The sequence below is a fragment of the Tachyglossus aculeatus genome, chromosome X2 (assembly GCF_015852505.1).
Source record: "Tachyglossus aculeatus isolate mTacAcu1 chromosome X2, mTacAcu1.pri, whole genome shotgun sequence".
Classification (NCBI taxonomy): domain Eukaryota; kingdom Metazoa; phylum Chordata; class Mammalia; order Monotremata; family Tachyglossidae; genus Tachyglossus; species Tachyglossus aculeatus.
In genome coordinates, this window is record NC_052100.1 from 23,718,141 (window position 1) to 23,739,276 (window position 21,136).

The following is a 21,136-nucleotide window of genomic DNA, read 5'->3' on the forward strand; positions in this document are numbered from 1 at the left end:
TAAGCCCGTGCTTTTGTCAGTAGGCCATGAGACTTTTGGGGGTGTTTCCACTGAGCTTTAAATCATAATGTTGACAGACAAATAAGGTGGGCCTTCCTAAAGCAAGGAATTGTGTTTTCTCATTCACAAATATCTCTACTGACCTGCCTCCAGTTCCTCTTTTATCTTTGTTCTTCCCTTAGAAGGATCGGTCTAGGTTGTCTATATTGCTCTTCTTCTGAGCCCTCTTAGTTATCTAAATCATCCCCTCATATACAACTTCTCCCACAAGTCTGAAGCAGGGCAGGCCAGGGTCCCTCCCCTGCCGTGGGCAAGAAGAAGCAACCCTATGTTCTTAGAGAAGCAGTGTGGCTTAGTGGAAAGAGCATGGGCTTGGAAGTCAGAGGACATAGATTCTAATCCTGACTCTGCCACTTGTCAGCTGTGTGACTTTGGGCAAGTCACTTAATTTATCTGTGCCTCAGTAACCTCACCTGTAAAATGGGGATTAAGACTCTGAGCCCCATTTGGGACAACCTGATGACCTTGTATCTCTCCCAGCACCTAGAACAGTGCTTGGCACATTGTAAGCGCTTAACAAATGCCATCATTATTATTAGTATTATTTCCCCCTGCCTTCTGCATGCATGGCTATGGCTGGACCTATGACTGGAGACAATCCCATTGTGTATCGTGTGCCTTAGCTTTTACTGTATGAGCTGAGAGCTACTTTGGAGGATTAACCAAATTCACTTCTTCACTTGGATTTGGAGTCTCTTAATTTTACTATTTTGAGTGTAGTCCCGGCTCTATCACTGCTGTCATTACAGTGGAAGAGAACCAGAGAAAGGAAACTTGGATTCCCATCCCAGGTCTGCCAAGGACATAAAGGATGACCCTGAGAAAGTCATTTTAACCGCCTTCTGCCTCACATTCACTATCTGTAAAATGGGGTTAACCTACGTACCTGAAAGAATTCATGTACGAGAGTGACTTTAAACCCTCTCCCTCCTATTTATCCACTGTCTCCTCCAATGTACCCCAGATCACAATATTTGGTCTCCTCAAACTCTCATTCTCGTCTCTCCCACCACAATCACCAGCATCTTACTCACGACCTCCCACTTGCCTGAAGCTCCCTCCCCCTTCAAATCTAACTGACCACAGCTCTCTGCTTCTTCAAAGCCCTTCTGAAATCACATCTCCTGCACGAGGCATTCCCCAATTAATCTCTAATCTTCCCACCCCACAATTGCCACTTCCATACCACTTAAGCATTAAAGTATTCACAGTGCCTTCTCATATAGCACTTGGGTACATATTTTTTAGTAGTATTTGTTAAGCACTTGTACTGTTCCAGGCACTGTACTAAGCACTGGGATAGATACAAGCTAATTAGGTTGAACACAGTCCATGTCCCTTGTGGGGCTCACAGTCAAAATCCCCATTTTACAGATGAGGTAATTGAAGCACAGAAAGTTAAGCTACTTGTCCAAGGTCACACAGCAGACAAGTGATGGAATTAGAATGCAGGTCCTCTGACTTTCAAATCTCTGCGCTTTCCATTAGGCAACACTGTCTCTCTAATTTTCTGCTTTCTATTACTGCCTTCTATTTGACAACTAGATTGTAAACCCTAGAGCAGGGATCCTGTATATGGATTCAATGGAACTCTCCCAAGCACTTGGTACAGTGCTCTGCACAAGGTAGAAATTCAGTCGATATTATTGATTTGGAATTCTTTCAAGGACAAATATTCCATGACTATTAAAGAGGAGCGTGGCCTAGTAGAAAGAGCATGGGCCTGAGAGTCAGAGGATCTGGGTTCTAATCCCAGCTTTTCCACTTGTCTGCTGTGTGACCTTGGGTAAGTTGCACAACTTCTCCATGCATCAGTTCCTTTATCTGCAAAATAGAGATTCAATGCCTGTTCTCCCCTCTACGTAGACTGTAAGCGCCGTGTGTGACCTGATTATCTTGTATCTACCCCAGTGCTTAGTACAGTACTTGGCACATAGTAAGTGCTTAGCAAATACCACAGTTGTTGTTGTTATAAGTTCTTATGAACTTTCAGGGGAAGGTAGCCTAAATGTTTTCTAAAATAAAGAAGCCTCAACAATTGGGTTTGGTTCCAGTATAGTCCACCCATAAGAACCAAATGGCATACTTTTCTGGCATATCAGCCACATGCTGGGAAACACTCATTGGTATACCTTTCCTTTGGAGAGGCAGCAGAAAAAGGAGCCATGTCTGCCATCACAGTCTCTAATTATTGGGGGTTGTTTGGATGCTCGTTGATTTGGGGGGAAAAATTAATGAAGGCAATTGGTGGACTCATAAATCAAATGAAATCAGAGAGTAAAGACCAGTCATTCGTGTGGTGGAGGTGGAGTGAGTAATGTCAGTGCTCTACATGTTGAATCAATAATCCCTTAAGCCAAAGGCGGGGAACAGCAGCTAACTTGGCAGAGCAGGTACTGTGGGAAAAAGCCAAGAGCCCAGACAGCTCACCTTCCTTCCAAAGTCTATGCTGTGGGCCGTGTAAAGGATAAAAAGACAAAACTTGGGTTCCCTGAAGGAGTCACGCTAAATTCAGCAGAACCTGCAGTGTCCCAGCAGCCATTGTCCTGTCATTCACTGACTATGCTGAGTTGGTGGAGGCGCTTTGTTTGTACAGTGCATCCTTAGGAGCCCAAATTACCACATGATTTGCTTGTAGTCAGTTGTAGGCTAGAGGGCGGAGGAGGAAAGGAAGGCTTCCAAGAAAGCTTCAGTGAGATGGCAGTGACTCAGTGGGGAGAGCGAGGAGTGTAATATACGGTGAAGAGTCATAGGGAGGAGTTCTGAAGAGATGGAATCAGTGAGCAGAGGCGTAGGTGGGTCCAGGTCAGAGAGGTAAGGGGAAGGGGTGGGGAGTGACAACTCTGTTGGAAACCCAGATTGTGATTCCGAACAGACAAGAGAGAAAGATAGGAAAGAACCTAGATGGTGGCAAGGGAGTGGGCGGATGTGACAAAGGTTCCTCTTGCCTCTGTTGCCCCACAAGTCCCATGTTCCTTGCTGATTTCAGGGCTGCTGGTTTTCTATGGAACATGGGCTGGGGCTGAAAAAGTGCTACGCCTTCACCATTAATCAATCATGTAAGGTGTTGAGGTTCCAGAATGGGTGCCAGGGCTTTACCCACAGGACCCATAGCCAAACTTTGGCGCAAGTTGGCATCACACATTCACACATTCACCTCCTCCCCCAACAGACACACATACATATACATCTGCTCCCGTACTCTTCTCTCTCTCGTATACACAAACACTCCCCAAAGCCAACCCCCAGAAATACCAGAGTCATCATGGGCCTGGGAGTCAGAAGGTCATGAGTTCTAATCTCTGCTCTGCCACTTGTCTGCCATATGACCTTGGGCAAGTTACTTCACGTCTCTGTGCCTCAGTTGCCTCATCTGTAAAATGGGATTTGAGACTGTGAGCCCCACGTGGGACAGGGACTGTGTCCCACATGATTTGCTTGTATCCACCCCAGTACTTAGAACAGTGCCTGGCACAGAGTAAGTGCTTACCAAATGCCACAATTATCATTATTATATTATTATTACTTGCTACACCAGTTGCTCCTTCCCCATCTCCCCTCCCAGATTACTCAACTATAAATGTGGCGACTTAGTTGTGGTCTCTCAAAAAACCACCAGATGAAGGGAACAGCAAGGATGTCTGTTTTTGAACTCTAGTGGCCACATCATAAGATTTGTTTTGGTAACAGCAGGCTGTTTCTTTAACAAAAACTGTTCCTTAGAATGTCTGGAAATGGTTTTCTTCAGGTCCTCTTCGTGTGAAACAAGTCACAGTCTGGGGGCCTAGATGACAGGGATAACAAGGAAAATTCAAATGAACAGAACATTTTTTTAAAACTGGCAATTTCAGTTTCTGTAGAGCCCAAATTTTCCAAAACCTAGAAAAGAGCAAATGAATAAGTTTTGTGTTCCATCTCAGCTCCTTTCCTCTTCTCCCCTTTCAGAGAAGACTTCAGCAGTAAGTGGTGAAATCAAAAGCTGGAAGTGAGGAGAAGAGGCTTAGAAAGCCCATCAGTTGAAAAGCAGCATGGCTTAATGGGAAGCGCATGGGCCTGGGAGTCAGAGGACCTGGCTTCTAATTGCAGCTCCGCCACTTGCCTGCTGCATGACCTTGGGTGTGTCACTGAAGTTCTCTGTGCCTCAGTTGCCTCATCTGTAAAGTTGGGATTAAATCCTGTTCCCTCCTACTTAGACCATAAACCCCATTTGAGATGGATCGTGTCTGACCTGATCATCTTATATCTGCCCTAGTACTTAGTGTAGTGCCTGATGCATAGTAAGCACTAAGCAAGTACTGTTAAAAAAAAAAGTAGGCATGCAGTCAATTCCACCAGTTGACTGAATGACACCACCTTGAGTTCTGTCTAGATATGTGTCCATTTGTGGAAGAACATTCCCTAACTCCCCATAACATGCTGTCCCAAATGCCTAGTGGAAAGACGCATTGTACAAAGATGGACTGTAGTTGAAGTTAACACGTGGTGCCGTGTAACAATAACTGTCACTCTTTCTTTTGTTCAATCCTGCAGTGGAGTATGACAAGGAGTTTTCCCCTCACCAGCAGCACCACAAAGAGTTCAAGTTCAACTTGTCCCAGATTCCTGAGGGCGAGGCGGTGACAGCAGCCGAGTTCCGGATCTACAAAGACTGTGTCGTGGAGGGCTTCAAAAATCAAACTTTCCTTATCAGCATTTACCAAGTCCTGCAGGAGCATCAGCACAGGTAGGAGAAGGTCAGGGTAGCAGAGTGGAAGACTGCAAAGAGCGAGTTGGGGTGGGTTAGTGGATGGACCCTGGCCAAGTCCCATCCTGTCATGTGCAGCTGAGAGAGAGAGTGTCTGTGGGTGAAGGGTGTGAGTCTAGACTCAATCGCTCAATCCATGGTATTTATTGAGCACTTTGTGCAGAGCACTGAACTAAGTGCTTGGGAGAGTACAATAATAACAGACTTGGTAGACAAGTTCCCTGACTCAAGGCCATATTTGAGGAAGTCCTTTGGGCTATGGGCTTTGTGGCATTTATTCAGGCCAACAGGTTGTTGAAGCTGAATTGAAGCATTGCGTAGTCCAGTGACCATCATTCAGGGAAGGCAGTTTTCCCATCGTAGAACAAGGGAAGAATCCACTGATTGACAGAATCTCACCTGCGGCCTTTGTCAAATTCCAACTGCCTTCTTGTGCCTTGATCCAAGTCTTGTTCCTTTTTATTAACAGCTGCTGGCAAGCATGTTCGAGGGTCTCTTCCAGAAAGCTATAGCAAACGGACTGTGGAAGGATTTAGAGCAGGGTGGGAATTCTCAGAAAAACATTGCATTTGAATTTCGTCGTAAATTTTGTCTGTGTTTAGTATGATAAACAACACACTTTTAAACTGATTCCTTTTTAAGGAAGTTCACCACACAAATGAATATGCTGCCATGTCTCCCTAACATTATTATCCCTTGCCTGAGTGGAGCTTACCCAGGCCTCAGGGTATTTTACAAAACGCTGAGCAGCTTGGTGAACTAATGTGTGGAAATCTGCCTGTAGCGTTTATCCCTTCAGTTTTCCTGGAGGATACACAGGGTAAGTCAGTCAGCTTGTCTGAAAATCTAGAAATGTATTGGGTATGTACTCAGCGAGTCAATGCCATCATCATTATTATTATCTAGTAATTCTGGGAGCCTCAAACAGTCTCGGGTGAAGGATATAGGCTGTACCAAGACGGAAACAGAGATGTTGCACCTGTATTTCAAATTAAAACGTTAAGAAATAGAGTCAGGAAAAACGAAACGAAACAGCCCCCATCCCATATGGGCACGTGAAGCAGGGTTCCAGTGTGTAATTTTTAAGGGCGGGTAAGGAAAGTCAAGCCTCAGCTTGGCTAAGTTGAAAGCACTACAGCCCAGCCCCTATGCTTCGCTACTTGAGCATGGGCCTGGTAGTCAGAAGGTCATGGGTTAATCCTGGCTCCGCCACTTCATCAATCGTATTTATTGAGTGCTTACTGTGTGCAGAGCCTGTACTAAGCGCTTACTTGTCTGCTCTATGACCTTGGGCAAATCAGTTAACTTCTCTGTGCCTCAATTACCTCATCTGTAAAATGGAGATTAAGATTGTGAGCCCCATGTGGGACATGGACTGTGTCCAACCTGTTTATATCTTGTATCTACCCCAGCACTTAGTACAGTGCCTGGCACAAAGTAAGCACTTAACAGATGTTGTTGTTGTTATTATTATTATTATTATTATTATTATTATGAATACCAGCCTGCTCACTGTGGCTCACTCGTGTCTCTCCTGCCATAAACCTCTTGTTCACATCCTCCCTCCCTCTTGCCTTGAATTCCCTCCCCGTTCATAGCTGACAGACCACCATTTCCCCATCTTCGTAACTCTACTAAAATCATATCAATCAATTGCATTTATTGAGCATTTTACTGTGTCCAGAGAACTATACTGTTTGGCAGAGTATAATGTAATAGAGTTGGTAGACACATTCCTTGCCCACAAGGAGTTTACAGTCTAGAGGTGAATGCAGGCATTAATATAAATAAATTACAGATATGTACCAAAGTGCTGAGGGGTGAATAAAGGGTACAAATCCAAGAGGTGAATACAGGCATTAATATAAATAAATTACAGATATGTACCAAAGTGCTGAGGGGTGAATAAAGGGTACAAATCCAAGTGCAAAGGGAAGGAGGGAGTTCCAGGTCAGAGGCAGGATGTGGATGAGAAGTCAGTGGTGAGATAGATGAGCTCGAAGTACAGTTGAGTAGGTTGTCATTAGAGAAGCAAAGTCTGTGGGCTGGGTTGTAGTAGGAGAGTAGCGAGGTGAGGTAGGAGGGGGAAAGTTGATTGAGTGCCTTAAAGCCTATAGTAAGGAGTTTCTGTTTGATGCAAAGGTGGATGGGCAGCTACTGGAGGTTCTTGAGGAGTAGGAAAATGTGGACTGAACATTTTTGTGGGAAAATGATCCAAGCAGTCTAGTGAAGTGGGGGGAAGCAGGGAGGTCAGCAAGTAGGCTAATGGAGTTACAAAACAGGGTAGGATAAATCCTTGGATTAACAAGGTAGCAATTTGGGTGGAGAGGAAAGATCAGATTTTAGCGATGTTGTGAAGATTGAGCTGACAGGATTTGGTGACAGACTGAATATGTAGGTTGAATGAGAGGAGGAGTCAAGGATAATGCCATAGTTGTGGGATTGTGAAACAGGAAGGAGGATAGTGCTGTTTACAGTGATGGGAAAGTCAGGGTGAGGGCAGGGTTAGGGTGAGAAGATGAGGAGCTGTATTTTGGACAGCGTTACGTTTGAGGTAATGGCAGGACATCCAAATAGGTATGTCTTGAAGGCAGGAGGAAATGTGAAACTGCAGAAAAGGAGAGGTCAAGGCTGGAGTTGGGTCAGGAACATATATATCTCACATCTCTCAGAGGATCATATCTCCTCCAGGAAGCCTTCCCTGACTCACCTCTCCACCCTATTCTCCCTCTCAACAGCATTACTCAGTGGAAAGAGCACGGGCTTTGGAGTCAGAGGTCATGGGTTCAAATCCTGGCTCCACCAATTGTCAGCTGTGTGACTTTGTGCCTCAGTTAACCTCAACTGTACAATGGGGATTATGACTGTGAGCCCCCCATGAGACAACCTGATCACCTTGTAACCTCCCCAGCGCTTAGAACAGTGCTTTGCACATAGTAAGCGCTTAATAAATGCTTTTTTTATTATTATTATTATTATCATTATTATTATTATTATTATTACCTATGCACTTAATTCCATATCCCCTAAGCACTTAAATCCACACCCTACCTCCCACCTCCACAACATTTAGGTACATATTTTCATTATCTATTGCTTCCCCAACCTGTAATTTAGTATGACTGTCTCCCCTGCTAGATTGTAAATTCCTTGAGGGCAGCGATAGTGTCTATTTACTCCATTGTACTTTCCCAACCACTTGTACAGTATTCCACAAGCAGTAAGGACTCAGTAAATACCACTGATTGATTGACTGGGGTATCGGGAGGTCTGTGTACTAATCCCGGGTCTGCCACTTGCTAGCTCTGTGATCTTGGGCGTCAGTTAATTTTTCTGTGCCTCAGTTTCCAAATCCGTAAAATGGGAATGCCTGTTCTCTCTTCCCCTTAGGTTCTGAGCCTCATATGGGGCAAGGACTGGGTCAGATACGATTGTATTTACCCCAGAATTTAGCACAGTGCTTGGTACGTAATAAGTCCTTAACAAGTACTACAGTTTTTAGCTGTGGGTCATAAGAAGAGGCCTACCATTTGGCCACGGACAAATAATTTACAAAAAGAGCACCACCATTGGAAAGGAATCTTGTTCTCCTGCAATTCTGCTTTTGTGGGAGTGTGTCTTTGTGAGGATTCACACATTGTAGGCAGAAACTTATTTGTATTTTGGCTTTGCAGGATGTAGGTATAGGTCTAGGGTAGTGGAATTGGGGAGGGGGGCTGAAGCATTTTGTGCACTTTAATACTCCTTGTGGTTACCTGAATGGTTATATATGTATTTCTTCTTTAAAAAATCAAAATAGAAGCAAGTTCTAACCCTTCAATGGCTTTCTTTTGAAACTGTAGTTAGAAATTGTCAGCTGTGTGACTTTGGACAAGTCACTTAACTTCTCTGTGCCTCAGTTACCTCATCTGTAAAATGGGGATAAAGACTGTGAGCCCCCCGAGGGACAACCTAATCACCTTGTAACCTCCCCAGCGCTTAGAAAAGTGCTTGGCACATAGTAAGCGCTTAATAAATGCCATCATCATCATCATCATCAAATGAGAACCTTGGTGCTGGCTTGGAATTGCTTCTTCACTGGTTACTGGTATATTTAGTTTACTTTTTATTAACCTTGAATGCAAATACCAAAACCAAGAGGTTTTTTAGGGCTTGTGGTAGTTTGGTTTTGATCCTAGTGATTTGTTTGGGATAACCTTGTTTTTTTTACGTGGTGGGAAAGGATCTTTAAATCGTAAGCAGAAAGGCACTAGTGTTGAATGCTGTATAAATGAGCATGTTATTTATTTTTTTTACATAGCCAACAGAACATTTGTAAAGTTTAGGCTGATCTTCAGCCAAAAGAGAACAGCTGCTTTCTGCTTAGCATGGTGGTGGCATACTTATTTAAGGCCAGTGAGTTTGGAGACAAAAATCCTGACCTGCCTGACTTTGATGACACTTGGTTAAACCGAAAGGAGTCTGCAAGGAATTTTGGGAGAGTAGTGTTTTCATTCTTTAGCCAAACTTGGTGGGCTGCTCTTTGTGTGGGAGAGGGAGGATGGTACCTATGTTTTTTCCTCTTGTTTCCACGCGCTGTGTACAGTCCCCTTCTGCCTGCCTCTGCCTCTAGTTGGTAAACTCCTTTTATCGTATGTTCCTAAGTGCCTTGTTCTGTGCTCTGCATGCAGTGTATGCAGGGGCTCAAATGTAGCTGATGGTGGACTGAGCACCGACATATCCTCAGAGCTGGGTCCAGGTTTATTTTGGCCCAGGGCTTGTTTGCCTTGTGGGGGCCCCAGAGTGACCCGAGACACAGATGACATCATAAGCACTGTTGTGGGGTGACATCACACAGGCAGCACAACATACCTTGGCTGTAGCATGTGAGGGTCCCCCCACCCGCAGCAGCGATCCCCAACACTCAGACTCAGTGAAAACCTTGAAATGTTTTCTGCCAGTTAGGCATACATGCTGGGGTCAGGGTGCCTAGGAGGGGACGGGGATAAGGCTAGAGGAGCGAAGCCAGTGCTTTTGGCTAATGTAATCTCAGTGCTTAAAACTAGATTTGCTTAGCAGATTCTTGTTAAAAAATACATTTGGCCCTGTGCAGACACTGCTAGTCATCCAGCTGTTCTGTGTTGGTCTCATGGCACCTAAACTGGGGATGATCACTGCCAGGCTAAATTGTAGGTTAATCTCTGTAGATCACACAGATTCTCCTGTTAGGGTTCTAATTCCCTGTGCAAGCAGGGTGTTCCCAAGGGTTAACAAAATTGCGAGAAGCAGTGTGGCCTAGTGGAAAGAATACCGGATTGGGAGTCCGAAGACCTGGGTTCTAATTCCGGCTCTACCACTTGCCTGCTTTTTGACTTTGGGCAAATCACGGAACTTCTCCATACCTCAGTTTCTTCATCTGCAGAATGGGGAGTCAATCCCTATTCTCCCTTCTACTTAGACTGTGAGCCCTGGTTGGGACCTGATGATTTTGTATCTGCCCCAACACTTAGTGTAGTGCTTAGCACATAGTAAACACTTAACAAACACTTATTATTATTACTATTATTATTATTATTAATTATCAAGGCTTGAACCAGGCAAGGCCCCTCAGCCCACCCTCCTGGGGTCTTTACAGTGTCCAGAGCCCAGCCACCCTGAATTGACTGATTGAGCAGAGCCAAACTGTGAACTCTAACTACAATGTTCAGTCTTTTTGAGGAGCAGCTGGGTGTGGTGGGTGGGGGTACCACTCTTTGGAAGCTGGTTACCCTCAGGGGAAACATTTAAAGAGAAAAGAAAATAGATTTTATTTCTGGAAACTGTGCTTGGTGTATTATTCATTCCCGGAAATGGATGGCTTTGTTTGTCTTAAGTGCGTCTCTCTCTGGCCGGATGTCAGGGATTGTGGCAGGCAAGACTCGGCAGTGGGGTAGGGAGGAGGAGTGGGAAACTGAAAATATGATGAAGATGGAATTTATCAAGTGCTTATTATGAGCCAAGCACTGTTCTAATAATCAGAGTGGATGCCATTTCTGTCCCACGTGGGAGTCACGATCAGAGAGAGGGAAAAATAGGTATCCTAGCCCCATTTTACAGATGAGAAAACTGAGGCCCAAGGTCAGACAGCAAACAAGGTGCAGAGCCGGGATTAAAACTCAGGTCTCTTGCCTCCCAGTCCGATTTTGTTCTCACTAGGCCACACTGCCTCCCGCAAAACCTAAATTTTAAAATTCCAAAGAAGGGTCCTGTAAAGTCCCAACTTTTTCAAACCTCGAGTTGATGTGAACAATGTGGAGTTTCAATACACTTAGGATATGAGTGATAGAGGCAATATAACAAAAACGTTTAGGACTTCGGGTCTAGACAACCTTTTTAAACTGGTTATAATCCACATCTAGTCCATCTGTAGCTCCAAAACAGCTCTCTTTCTCCTAATTTGTGTGGTGCCGAGGGAGGAGTAGTGGATCCAGGTTCAGGAAGCATGGGAGAAGCAAGGGAGAAACTTGGGAGTCATGCTAGTGTGGAGGCATCGAGGAGAAGGAGAACAACTCAGGCTAGGGGATTTTAAAAACAGTGGCCTTAGTAGGAGCCCCAGCAAATTTCCTTGAGAACCACTGGTTCATGTAATAAAAGCATTTGGGGTTTGGTAAGGTTTTCTTTCAGGACCCAAATTTAATTCAGTGCAACTACAGTTTTGTCTGACATCAGTTAATCAATCAGCAGCATTTACTTAGTCCTTACTCTGTGCAGAGCACCGTACTAAGTGTGAGGGAGAGTACAGTAGAGTTGGTAGATATGATCCCTGTCTCCAAAGAGCTTACAGTCTAGGAAAGAGAGTTCAGTTGTCCCTTGAGAATGACTAAAAATTCCTCAGTTCTGGAAGTGAACTACTATGGTATGGCAACATATTTTGGAGATAGGACCATAGACCCCAACCACAAAGACAAGTTCAGAAAGTACAACCTATTTCATTTTAAGAGGTCATTAGATGTTTTGGAGCATTTTATTTGAAGCAGCAGTTTTACAGAGTCTAGACTGTTATGTCAACTTGTCTTTGAAGAACAGTAAACAAAAAAGGTCAGCTGAGGTAAATTTTAGAAATCTGGGGTAATTAATACCTGGGGAAATGACTGTTGACACAGAGCAACACCTGGACGGTTGTGCACTTTGAAGTCAGCCTAAAGAACTGTTCTTTGAGCCCAAATTAAAAAATGAGGCAGTCAGCATGGCTGTATGAAGCATCTGTATATGTGCTCTGTGTTGTAGTTTTCTCAAAGGTTTGCCCCGTTTTGCAAGGGACAAGAATGGGAAGTGGAATATGGTTTCAGTACTAAAATGTCTTTGTAGTTCTCACTTCGCTAAGGTACGAACTTTTAATTCCTTCACAAATAAACCCAAAGATTAAATCCTATCGTCCTGAATTGTTGTGGCATTTATTAAGCATTTACTATATAACCAAGCACTGTGGTAGATACAGTCCAATCAGATCAGACACATAGTCCTATTTTATGGGACTAAGGGAGAAGGAAAACAGGTATTGAATCCACATTTTACAGATGAGGAAACTGAGGCCACAGAGCAATTAACTTGTCCAGGGTCACATAATAGGCAAGTGGAGAAGCTGGGGTTAGAACCCAGGTCCTCTGTCTTCCAGTCCTTGTCTCATTCCCTTAGGCTATGCTCCTCCCTTTAGCATTATCATCATCAACAGCAGAATTCATTGAGTCCACTGTGTGCAGAATATAAAACTGGCACGTGGGGAAACATGTAAAAGAAATAAAAGAAACTATCCCTGCCCTGGCAAATTTATGTACAGATGCAAAGTACTCTTGTCTATCTTGCATTTGTTACACCTATGAAATTTGTCTCATAGCTTTTAATTCATTCATTCATTCGATTGTATTTATTGAGTGCTTACTGTATGCAGAGCACTGTAATAATAATAATAATGATAGCATTTATTAAGTGCTTACTATGTGCAAGGCACTGTTCTAAGCGCTAGGGAGGTTACAAGGTGATCAGGCTGTCCCACGGGGGGGCTCACAGTCTTCATCCCCATTTTACAGATGAGGGAACTGAGGCCCAGAGAAGTGAATTGACTTGCCCAAAGTCACACAGCTGACAAGTGGTGGAGCCGGGATTTGAACCCATGACCTCTGACTCCAAAGCCCGGGCTCTTTCCACTGAGCCACGTTGTATTAAGCGCTTATATGAAGTTGGCCTTCATTTTAATATGTAATGCTGCTGACAGTGCAGCCCTTTCCCTTTCCCCATCTCTGGCTGTTATGTGACTGATGTTCTCTGCTGCAGTTTGCACCTTTAGCAAGATCCCTGTTACGTCAATAGCACGGACTCAGGCAGGGCCTGTCTCTGCCTTCGATCCTGCCTCTTAGCCTCTGTATCTTTGCAAAGCTTCTGCCCCAAGGGGGCAGCCCCTATTTTGATTTCTGTCCATGAGCCTAGTCCATTTGCTGCATTGGTCCCTCAGCAGATCGTCTCCATCTGCCCCACTTTGCCTTTCTATTGTTTGTTCTCCCTTCTTGCTTCGTGGTTGCTGCCTTGCGGTTCACTATTCAACAGCTGTGGGAATGTCCGGTGTCCTTGCATGTTTTATCCACCAAAACCATCTTGCTACAGGCATGGCCCCCAATGAATCATTTGTAAATGGTACCAGAATTAATTAAAACTAAACTCTGCTGTTCCTCTAGGCGCACACTTGGTGATCCAGCCTTTTTTCGGAAACCTGGTCATCCTCACTGAGTATGTGCATGTATGTGGGCGTCCGTCTTTTTTTTTTTTAGAAAGTTATTGGAGGAAAAACCTACTGGATTTAGCCACAGAGTGAATGTGAGAATTGAAAGGGAGTGACAGGGCTGCTACTTCATAAAAAGAAAGGGTAATAGTTTTGGCAGTTACTACGGGAAAGTTAGGTGGAGAAGGTGATTTGAGGGAGAAGATGAATTTTAGATATATTGTGTTTAAAGGACATCCATATGACAATCTGCAAATGTGTGAGTGCAAAAAAGAGAAAACTTAAGAGCAATTCTTGAGTACAGACAATGCAGCAGTGAGGATCAATTGACAATCGGCCTCTTCAGTAATATTCAGGCAATCAGTAGCATTTATGGAATGTTTACTGTGTAGGGAAGTAGAGTAGTATTAGTATTCGTTACAGTCTAGTTGGAGAGACAGACACTAAAATAAATTACGGAGAGAAGGAAGTAATAGAGAATGACGATATGTTACTTAAGTGCTTAGGTGGTGTGGAAGTGCTGAAGTAGCACTTTTGGAGATGTAAGGTGAGAAGCTGAGAAGTAATGTAGGGAAGGCCTCCTGGAGGAGATATGATTTCAAAAAGGGCTTTGGAGATGGGGAGAGCTGTGGTGTGGTGGATGTGAAGCAGGGGCAATTCCCAGGCAAGGAGGAGGGGGTGAGCAAGAGGTCAGGGGCTGGAGAAACAGGAACGAGGAAGAACGAATAGGTGAAGAGTGTGTGCTTGCACATAGTGGGAGAGCAGTGAGGATAAGTAGAGTGGAGAGAGCTGGTTGAATCTTCTGAAGCCAATGGACAAAATTTTTCTGTTTCACGTGAAAATGGAGATTTTTGAGGAGTCGGGAGATGTAGGCAGAACGATGTTTCCGAAAGATGATTTGATCAGCAAAGTATGGACTGGAGAGAGGAGAGGCTCGAGTCAGGGAGATCAGCAAGGAGGTTGATGCAGTAGTCAAGCCCAGATATGACAAGTGCCTGGACCATTTGGGTGGAAAGGAAAGGGAAGATTTTGGAGATGTTGCGGAGGAAGACAGACTGAAAATGGGAGTCAGATGAGGGGGAAGAGGCCAGAGTAAGAGGCTTGAGAGACAGGGAGGATAGTGGCATGGCAATTGTAATGGAAATGTAAAGTGCAGGCCAGTGTTGGGGAGGGGAGATGAGTTCAGTTTGGGACATAAGGAGAGCTTGACATGTCGGTGAGTCGTCCATATTGAGAGGTCCTGGAGGTAAGAGGAAGTGCCAGGCTACGAAGTAGATTGAGTAGTCATCTGCAAGGAGGTGATTATTGATGTTGAAGAAATGAGAGAGCTGCCCAATGGAATGAGTGTAAAGTGAGAATAGAAGGAATCCCAGACAGAATCTTGAGAAACATTAATGGTTAGGGAATGGGAATCTGAGGAAGATCCCAGGAAAGAGATGGAGAAGGATCAGCCCGAGGAGTAAGAGGAGAACTAGGAGAAAAGTGTGCCAGAAAAACCGAGGTTAGAAAGGCACAGTGAGGACTAGAACCAAGGGATCCTGATTCCCAGAAAAGTGTTCTTTCCACCAATAGCAGGCTCAGGAAGAAAGAACGGCACAGAAATTGCTCCTCCGGTGGATTTAGTAGGTACTGTATATTCCTTAAGCCAAAGGTGAAGTGTGAAAGGATGCTTTTTCTGCTGTTTAGGCTCTGGAATACTGCCCGTTCCTCCAGAGCTATAATACACATTAAAAAAAAAAGGGAACACCAATAGGAAATCCCTGTGTTTTACCCCTATTAATTGGCTTTCATTCCGATGACACATCCCCTTCTCTTCTGATGTCTTCATTCCTTTCCTGGACTTGAACAACCGAACCCAGGTCCCTTCTTCTGTCAGCTCAGACAGGGTGTGGGGAATAGGGAAAAGGGAATAGCTCCAAGGCTGGGGACCCATATCTCTCCTGGCAACCCACTTGGCTCACTGCACTTCCCTGTGACGCTCCTAGGTGTCCTCCCAAGGCTTGAATCAGGGGCTGAGCCCCAGAGTCTCACACCTGGCTAGTCACGTCTCATGCTGACAAGGGATTTGTGATGCTTTGATGGGCCCTCTGCCTTCATATTGATATTTCTCCGACCCCAGTGGCTCAATTGTTAGACCTTCAGCTCTTCTTCCAGAAAGAAGAGCAGCCAGTCAACCAGAGAGGCAGTTGTCAGTTGCAGAAACCCCAGCCTTGGAGCACCTACTGGCTCCTTCTGGTTCCTTGCTACTGCCCTTTTTCACAGACTGTCAGTCAATCAATGGGGTTTCTCGAGCACTTACTGTTTGCGGAGCATGGTTTTAAGCTCTTGGGGCGTTCAGTACGATAGAGTTGGTAGATACGATCCCTGCCTTCAAGAAGCTTACAGTCTAGCCAGGGAGACAGACACTAAAATTACAGTTAGGTGAAGCAACAGAGTATCTATTCATGAGTGCTGAGGGATTGGGAATGGAGTGGAGTGATTAGGGAGCAGAGACTCAAGTGCATAGGTGATACAGAAGAGAGGGAGAATATGGCAGGGAGAAGAAAGATTAGAGGAGATGTGATTTTAATAAAGCTTTAAAGATAGGGAGAGCACTGATGGGCCAGATGAAAAGGGGGGGTAGATCCAGACAGGAGGGAGGGCAAGCAAGGGGTTGATAGCTAGAGAGATGAGAGTGAGATACAGTGAGGTGGGGGGCGTTGGAAAAATGAAGTGTGAAGATTGGACTGTAATGGATGAGGAGCAAGTATACGTATGGGTGAAGGAAAAAGCAGGGGGGATTACTCCCACCTGGAGTGGGGTTCCCCCAGTGCTGAACCCCTTTCCTAGCTGCCGATTCCAGGGATCCAGTTAATCAATCAGTTGATGGCTGGAGGGGTCTCCAATCCAGCAGCTGCAAGGTTGTAAGCATGTGACATCCCAGCATTGCAGCAGCCTGCTGTGCTGTGTTGGCCAAGGGCCCCTCCCAGCACTGGGCTGGCTGTGCTCCTCAGCTGCCTCCGCCCACCATCAGAGAGAGGCAAGGCTCAACCTCAAACCCCGAGGGCTCCACCTTTCCCAGTGGTCCCCATTTCTTCTCCTTTAGCATTTTGTATATGTCCTTTTCACGACTCCTAACCCTTAACCTTGTGGAACTGTCCTGCTGATTTTCCCTGAATCTCCCCTGCTTGGTTGCTGGGGAGTGGGGGAGAGTTGTGGGAGGGAGGGGCTGTCCGCAGGCATTCTGTATCTAGCCTTAGCACTTAGAAACTTCCGTCATCTCTCATACGCTCTAGGCCTTTCCAAATCCACTCTTTGGGACTGGATATCTCCAGTCCAGAGCTTTGCTCCCTGAAAACATCTTTAGAAATACGCTTCCTTCTTTTTTTCCAAAACCACAGGAGTGTCTGTTCTACGGGGGAGATTTGGGGGCAATTTATTGCCCTATGGAGTTGGAATTGTACAGACTAAGCCATTATGGAAGCAGTATGGCCTAATGGAAAGAGCATGGACCTGGAAGTCAGGGGACCTGGGTTCTAATCCTGACTGCCACTTGTCTTCTGTGTGATCTTGGATTCATTCATTCATTGTTGTACTTATTGAGCACTTACTGTGTGCAGGCACTGTACTAAGTGCTTGGGAAGTACAAATGGCAGCATATAGAGATGGTCCCTACCCAACAGTGGGCTCACAGTCTAGAAGGGGGAGACAGACAAAAAACAAACAAAAAAAACCCCTCGGGCTGAAGGGAGGTTGAGAAATCACAACCCATCACGCCTCCGGCTCTTGGGCCAGATCCCGCTCAAACAACTCACCTGCCATCCCTTCATTTCTCTGTACCTTAGTCTCTTCCCCTGAAAAATGGGGATGAGATACCTTTTCTTCCTCCCACTTAGACTGTGAGCCCCAGGAAGTGCGTCTATATGGGCAGCGATCCTGCTCTTTGGCAATTTCCTCCAAGATAGTCCAACAAGGTGCTGCAGAACCTTAATGACTCGACCCTTGTCCAAGCCTTTTAAGCTTTGTGGTTGCAGTGCTAGTGAAGAGGGATGAGGGAAGAGTCAGGGTTGGACTTCTGCTCACCTCTCTGTCAGCCAACCAGCCAGTCAATTGTATTTATTGAGCACTGCCAGCAAGCCCTTCGCTCCCAGCATCCACCCTTCCTGAACAGCCAAGGAACAGCAAGGCCTAGTGGGTAGAGCACAGGTCTGGAAGTCAGAGAAGGACCTGGGTTCAAATCCTGGCTCTGCCACTTGCTTTCTGGGTGACCGTGGGCAAGTCACTTCACTTCTCCTTTGCCTCGGTCACCTCGTCTGTAAAATGGGGATTGGGAGTGGGAGCCCCATGTGGGACAGGGACTGTGTCCAACCTGATTAGCTATTATCTACCCCTGTGCTTAATACAGTGCCTGGCACATAGTAAGTGCTTAACAAAAAACATTTTGAAAAAGTGCTGGGGATGGGGAAAGGTTCAGATTTTGATTTTTTAGAAACGTTACCTCTGTCTCTCTCAGTCTTTGTTCCCCCCACTATAATCCCACTACTGCCTGAAAATCATCTGGCTTTAAAAAATAAGGCTTTTAACGTGAGCAATACACACGCCAAGACCAAAGAATTGCAAAAGCAATTAAGCATGAAACTCCCGGCAAAAATGGTGATGCTGTTACCACCATCTTCTTTTCCACTCCCGTTACTGACTGTGTCACAGCAGGAAGTGGTGGCTAACAAGCAGATTGGCAGATTTGTCTGCCAGTCAGATCCTTTCTGTGGGAACCAATTAGAAGAAGTGGCCTGTAGACTGATACTTTTAATTGATGGTTGATGATCAAAGAAAATCACCCTAAGAATCTTAGCAATTTGTAGTTTATTTGATTCACACCCTTGTTATTGAAGCTCCTATGGCTTGCTGGAGCAGGTGTGTTGCTTTTTCCACTAGTTCAGTTCATGAAATGCGAATTACTCCTGGACATGGAATCTCAGCAGGCTTTTGGGATGATCTTTTGAAATGACGTCTATTTTGCATCTTAACTTGAAAGCATTGACTTGGAACTTCCCCCTTGCTGTTTGTGTGGAGGCTCCATCCCACTGTACAGTAGAGAAGTCTGGAATGGAAGGATGGTCTCCGTGGTTTGTGGGGAGAGGGGGGGAATTGTGGGGGAGGTGACCTGCCAGTCACCAGGATATCTTTAAAGATGGCCTACCAGGGTGCCATGCGGCTCAGATTGGTTAAGCAGCTGAGTAAACTGCTGTTTTGAATTTGAACGAAATGAAGGATGAAGTGTCCAACTAGATCTGACCCGCAGACTGAGCAGGAAGGGACCTTTTGGTGGAGGCTGTTTTCCCCTAAAGGACTTGAAGCAAACCTGAGGAGCCTCTCAAGTTGGCAAAATTGTAACAAAAGCATAGTGAGAAACAGGTGGAAAAAAACACTGTTTCCTCTGAGCCTGAGGATTTAATGCCTAGCCCGTATTACTGTCATAAATGTCTGAGACTGGAGAAACAGTATTGCCTGGTGGGAAGAACATAGGACTGGAAGTCAGGAGACCTAGCTTCTATTCTCGACCTTGGCAATTGCCTGTTGTTTAACTTTGACTGAATCACTTTACTTCTCTGTGCCTCAGTTTCCTCATCTATCAAGTGGGGATTCAATACCTGTGCGTCCTATGGGGAACAGGGCCTGCGCCTGATAGGATTGTTTTGCATCTCTAACCATTGCTTAGTACAGTGTTTGGAACATAGCTAACAAATGTTCTTCATGTACTATATTAATAATATAACAATAATAGTTAATATTGATAATAATTGCCATCAGAGTATCCATAGTGAGTCTGATAATTCTCTAAAGGGCTAATTTTTGAAACTCACTCAAATTATCAGTCTAGTGGGTGGCATCAGCTAAAAACACCAATGCAGTATTGGCCTCATCAGTAATGGGGTGGAAGGAAAAACACAAATTTGAGTTTTGCCATTATGTCACCCCACGTTACCCCCACACCTGGAATTATGCACACACTTGTGGTCCTACAATTTAAGCAGAACATAACAGAGCTGGGAACAGTACCGTTTCTAATCCCAGCTCCTTATCTTGCCTGCTGCGTGACCTTGATAAGTCACTTCACTTCTCTCGTGCCTCAGTTTCGTCATGCGTAAATGGAGGCTATAATGCCTGTTCTCTCTCCTACTTAGACTTTGAGCAGTATGTGGGGCAGATTGTGTCCGACCTGAGTAGCTTGTGTCTCCCAGTGCTTAGGACAGTACTTGACACATAGTAAGCACTTAGCAAATTCCATTAAAACAACAAGGAGTGGGGTGGGGCAGGGAGGGGAGAGAGAGTGAACGAGAGAACCTCCGATGGAAAAAGAACTAGTACCATTCTAGGAGAGGTAGAAAAGACAAAGACTGAATGGAAGAGAACTGAAGTTTATGGAGTCCTGATAGATGTAGATGAGGTGAACTAGGAATTTTTCACCAAATCCCAAAGCATCAACGCCAGGGGGCACCAGGGTGAAAGGCTCAAGATAAACAAAAGGAAACCCTTTTCCCTGGGCAGGTGGTAAAGCATATGGAATTCATTTCCACAGGAAGTTGTGCAGGCTGAAATGTCAGTTGTCATGAGGAGTTACGCAAATTGATGTATAAGAGCTCCAAAATGGAATACTAGCTGGGCTGTCAGAGACCAAAGGTTGAGGACAAAAACCATCAAGTTTTTCTGTTGTGTCCTTTGATGTCATTGCTAAAATCAGACTATTGGGCTGGAAGAACCATTGGTCTGACCTTCTAATATTCTCCTGTTGGGCACATGATTTGGGATGTTCATTAGAAGTTAAAATGGGGTTTGAATTGAGTTTAAATGTAGACTTACAGCTGCCAGATTATGTTGAGCAAAGCCTTCTCCACAGCACCAAGTTGGTGAAATATGACACGAGCAGATGAATGTGATCAGTGTTGCAGCTCAGCAAAAAGACAGTGTTGAAGATAACAAAATAATATAGTCTCTCATTCACATATCTGCATTTCTAGAAGCAGGGAGAATGGTGGTGGTGTCTACTAAAATGGGTCATTTGGTTGTAGGAAATGATATGGGTGGGAAGGTGACTTCATTTTTCAACTTACTGAGCTTCAGGAGCTGGTGAGACATCCATTTGGATAATTTGAATCATCCATTTCAATCATATTTATTGAGTGCTTACTGTGTGCAGAACACTGTACTAAATTCTTGAGAAAGTACAGTATAACAATGTGATAGACACTTTCCCATCCCACAACAAGTTTACAGTCTTGAGAGGGACACAGACAGTAATATAAATAAATTATAGATATGTACATAAGTGTTGAAGGGCTGGGGGTGGGTGGGTAGAGGCAGTGAATAAAGGGAGCAAATCAAGGTAACCCAGAAAGGAGTGGAAGAAAAGGAAAAGAGGTCTTAGTCAGGGAAGGCCTCTTGGAGGAGATGTGCCTTCCATAAGGCTTTGAAGGTGGGAAGAGTAATTGTTTGTCAGTTATGAAGAGGGAGGGCATTCCAGACCAGAGGCAGGATGTGGGAGAGAGATCGGTGGCCAGATAGATGAGATTGAGGTATAATGAATAGGTTGGCATTACATGAGTGAACTGTAGGCTGAGTTA

General features: G+C 44.8%; 1 protein-coding gene across 1 annotated transcript in view; it reads left to right on the plus strand.

Annotated features, from left to right (window-relative positions):
- The first annotated feature begins 626 nt into the window (after positions 1-626).
- BMP6 (bone morphogenetic protein 6) overlaps positions 627-21,136 on the plus strand; it is a 35,433-nt gene continuing 14,923 nt past the window's right edge. The window contains exons 1-5 of the mRNA XM_038770724.1: positions 627-667; positions 810-960; positions 3,050-3,186; positions 4,006-4,019; positions 4,591-4,783. Of these exons, the coding sequence (XP_038626652.1) occupies positions 627-667; positions 810-960; positions 3,050-3,186; positions 4,006-4,019; positions 4,591-4,783 (536 nt within the window). The remainder of the gene's footprint in view (positions 668-809; positions 961-3,049; positions 3,187-4,005; positions 4,020-4,590; positions 4,784-21,136) is intronic.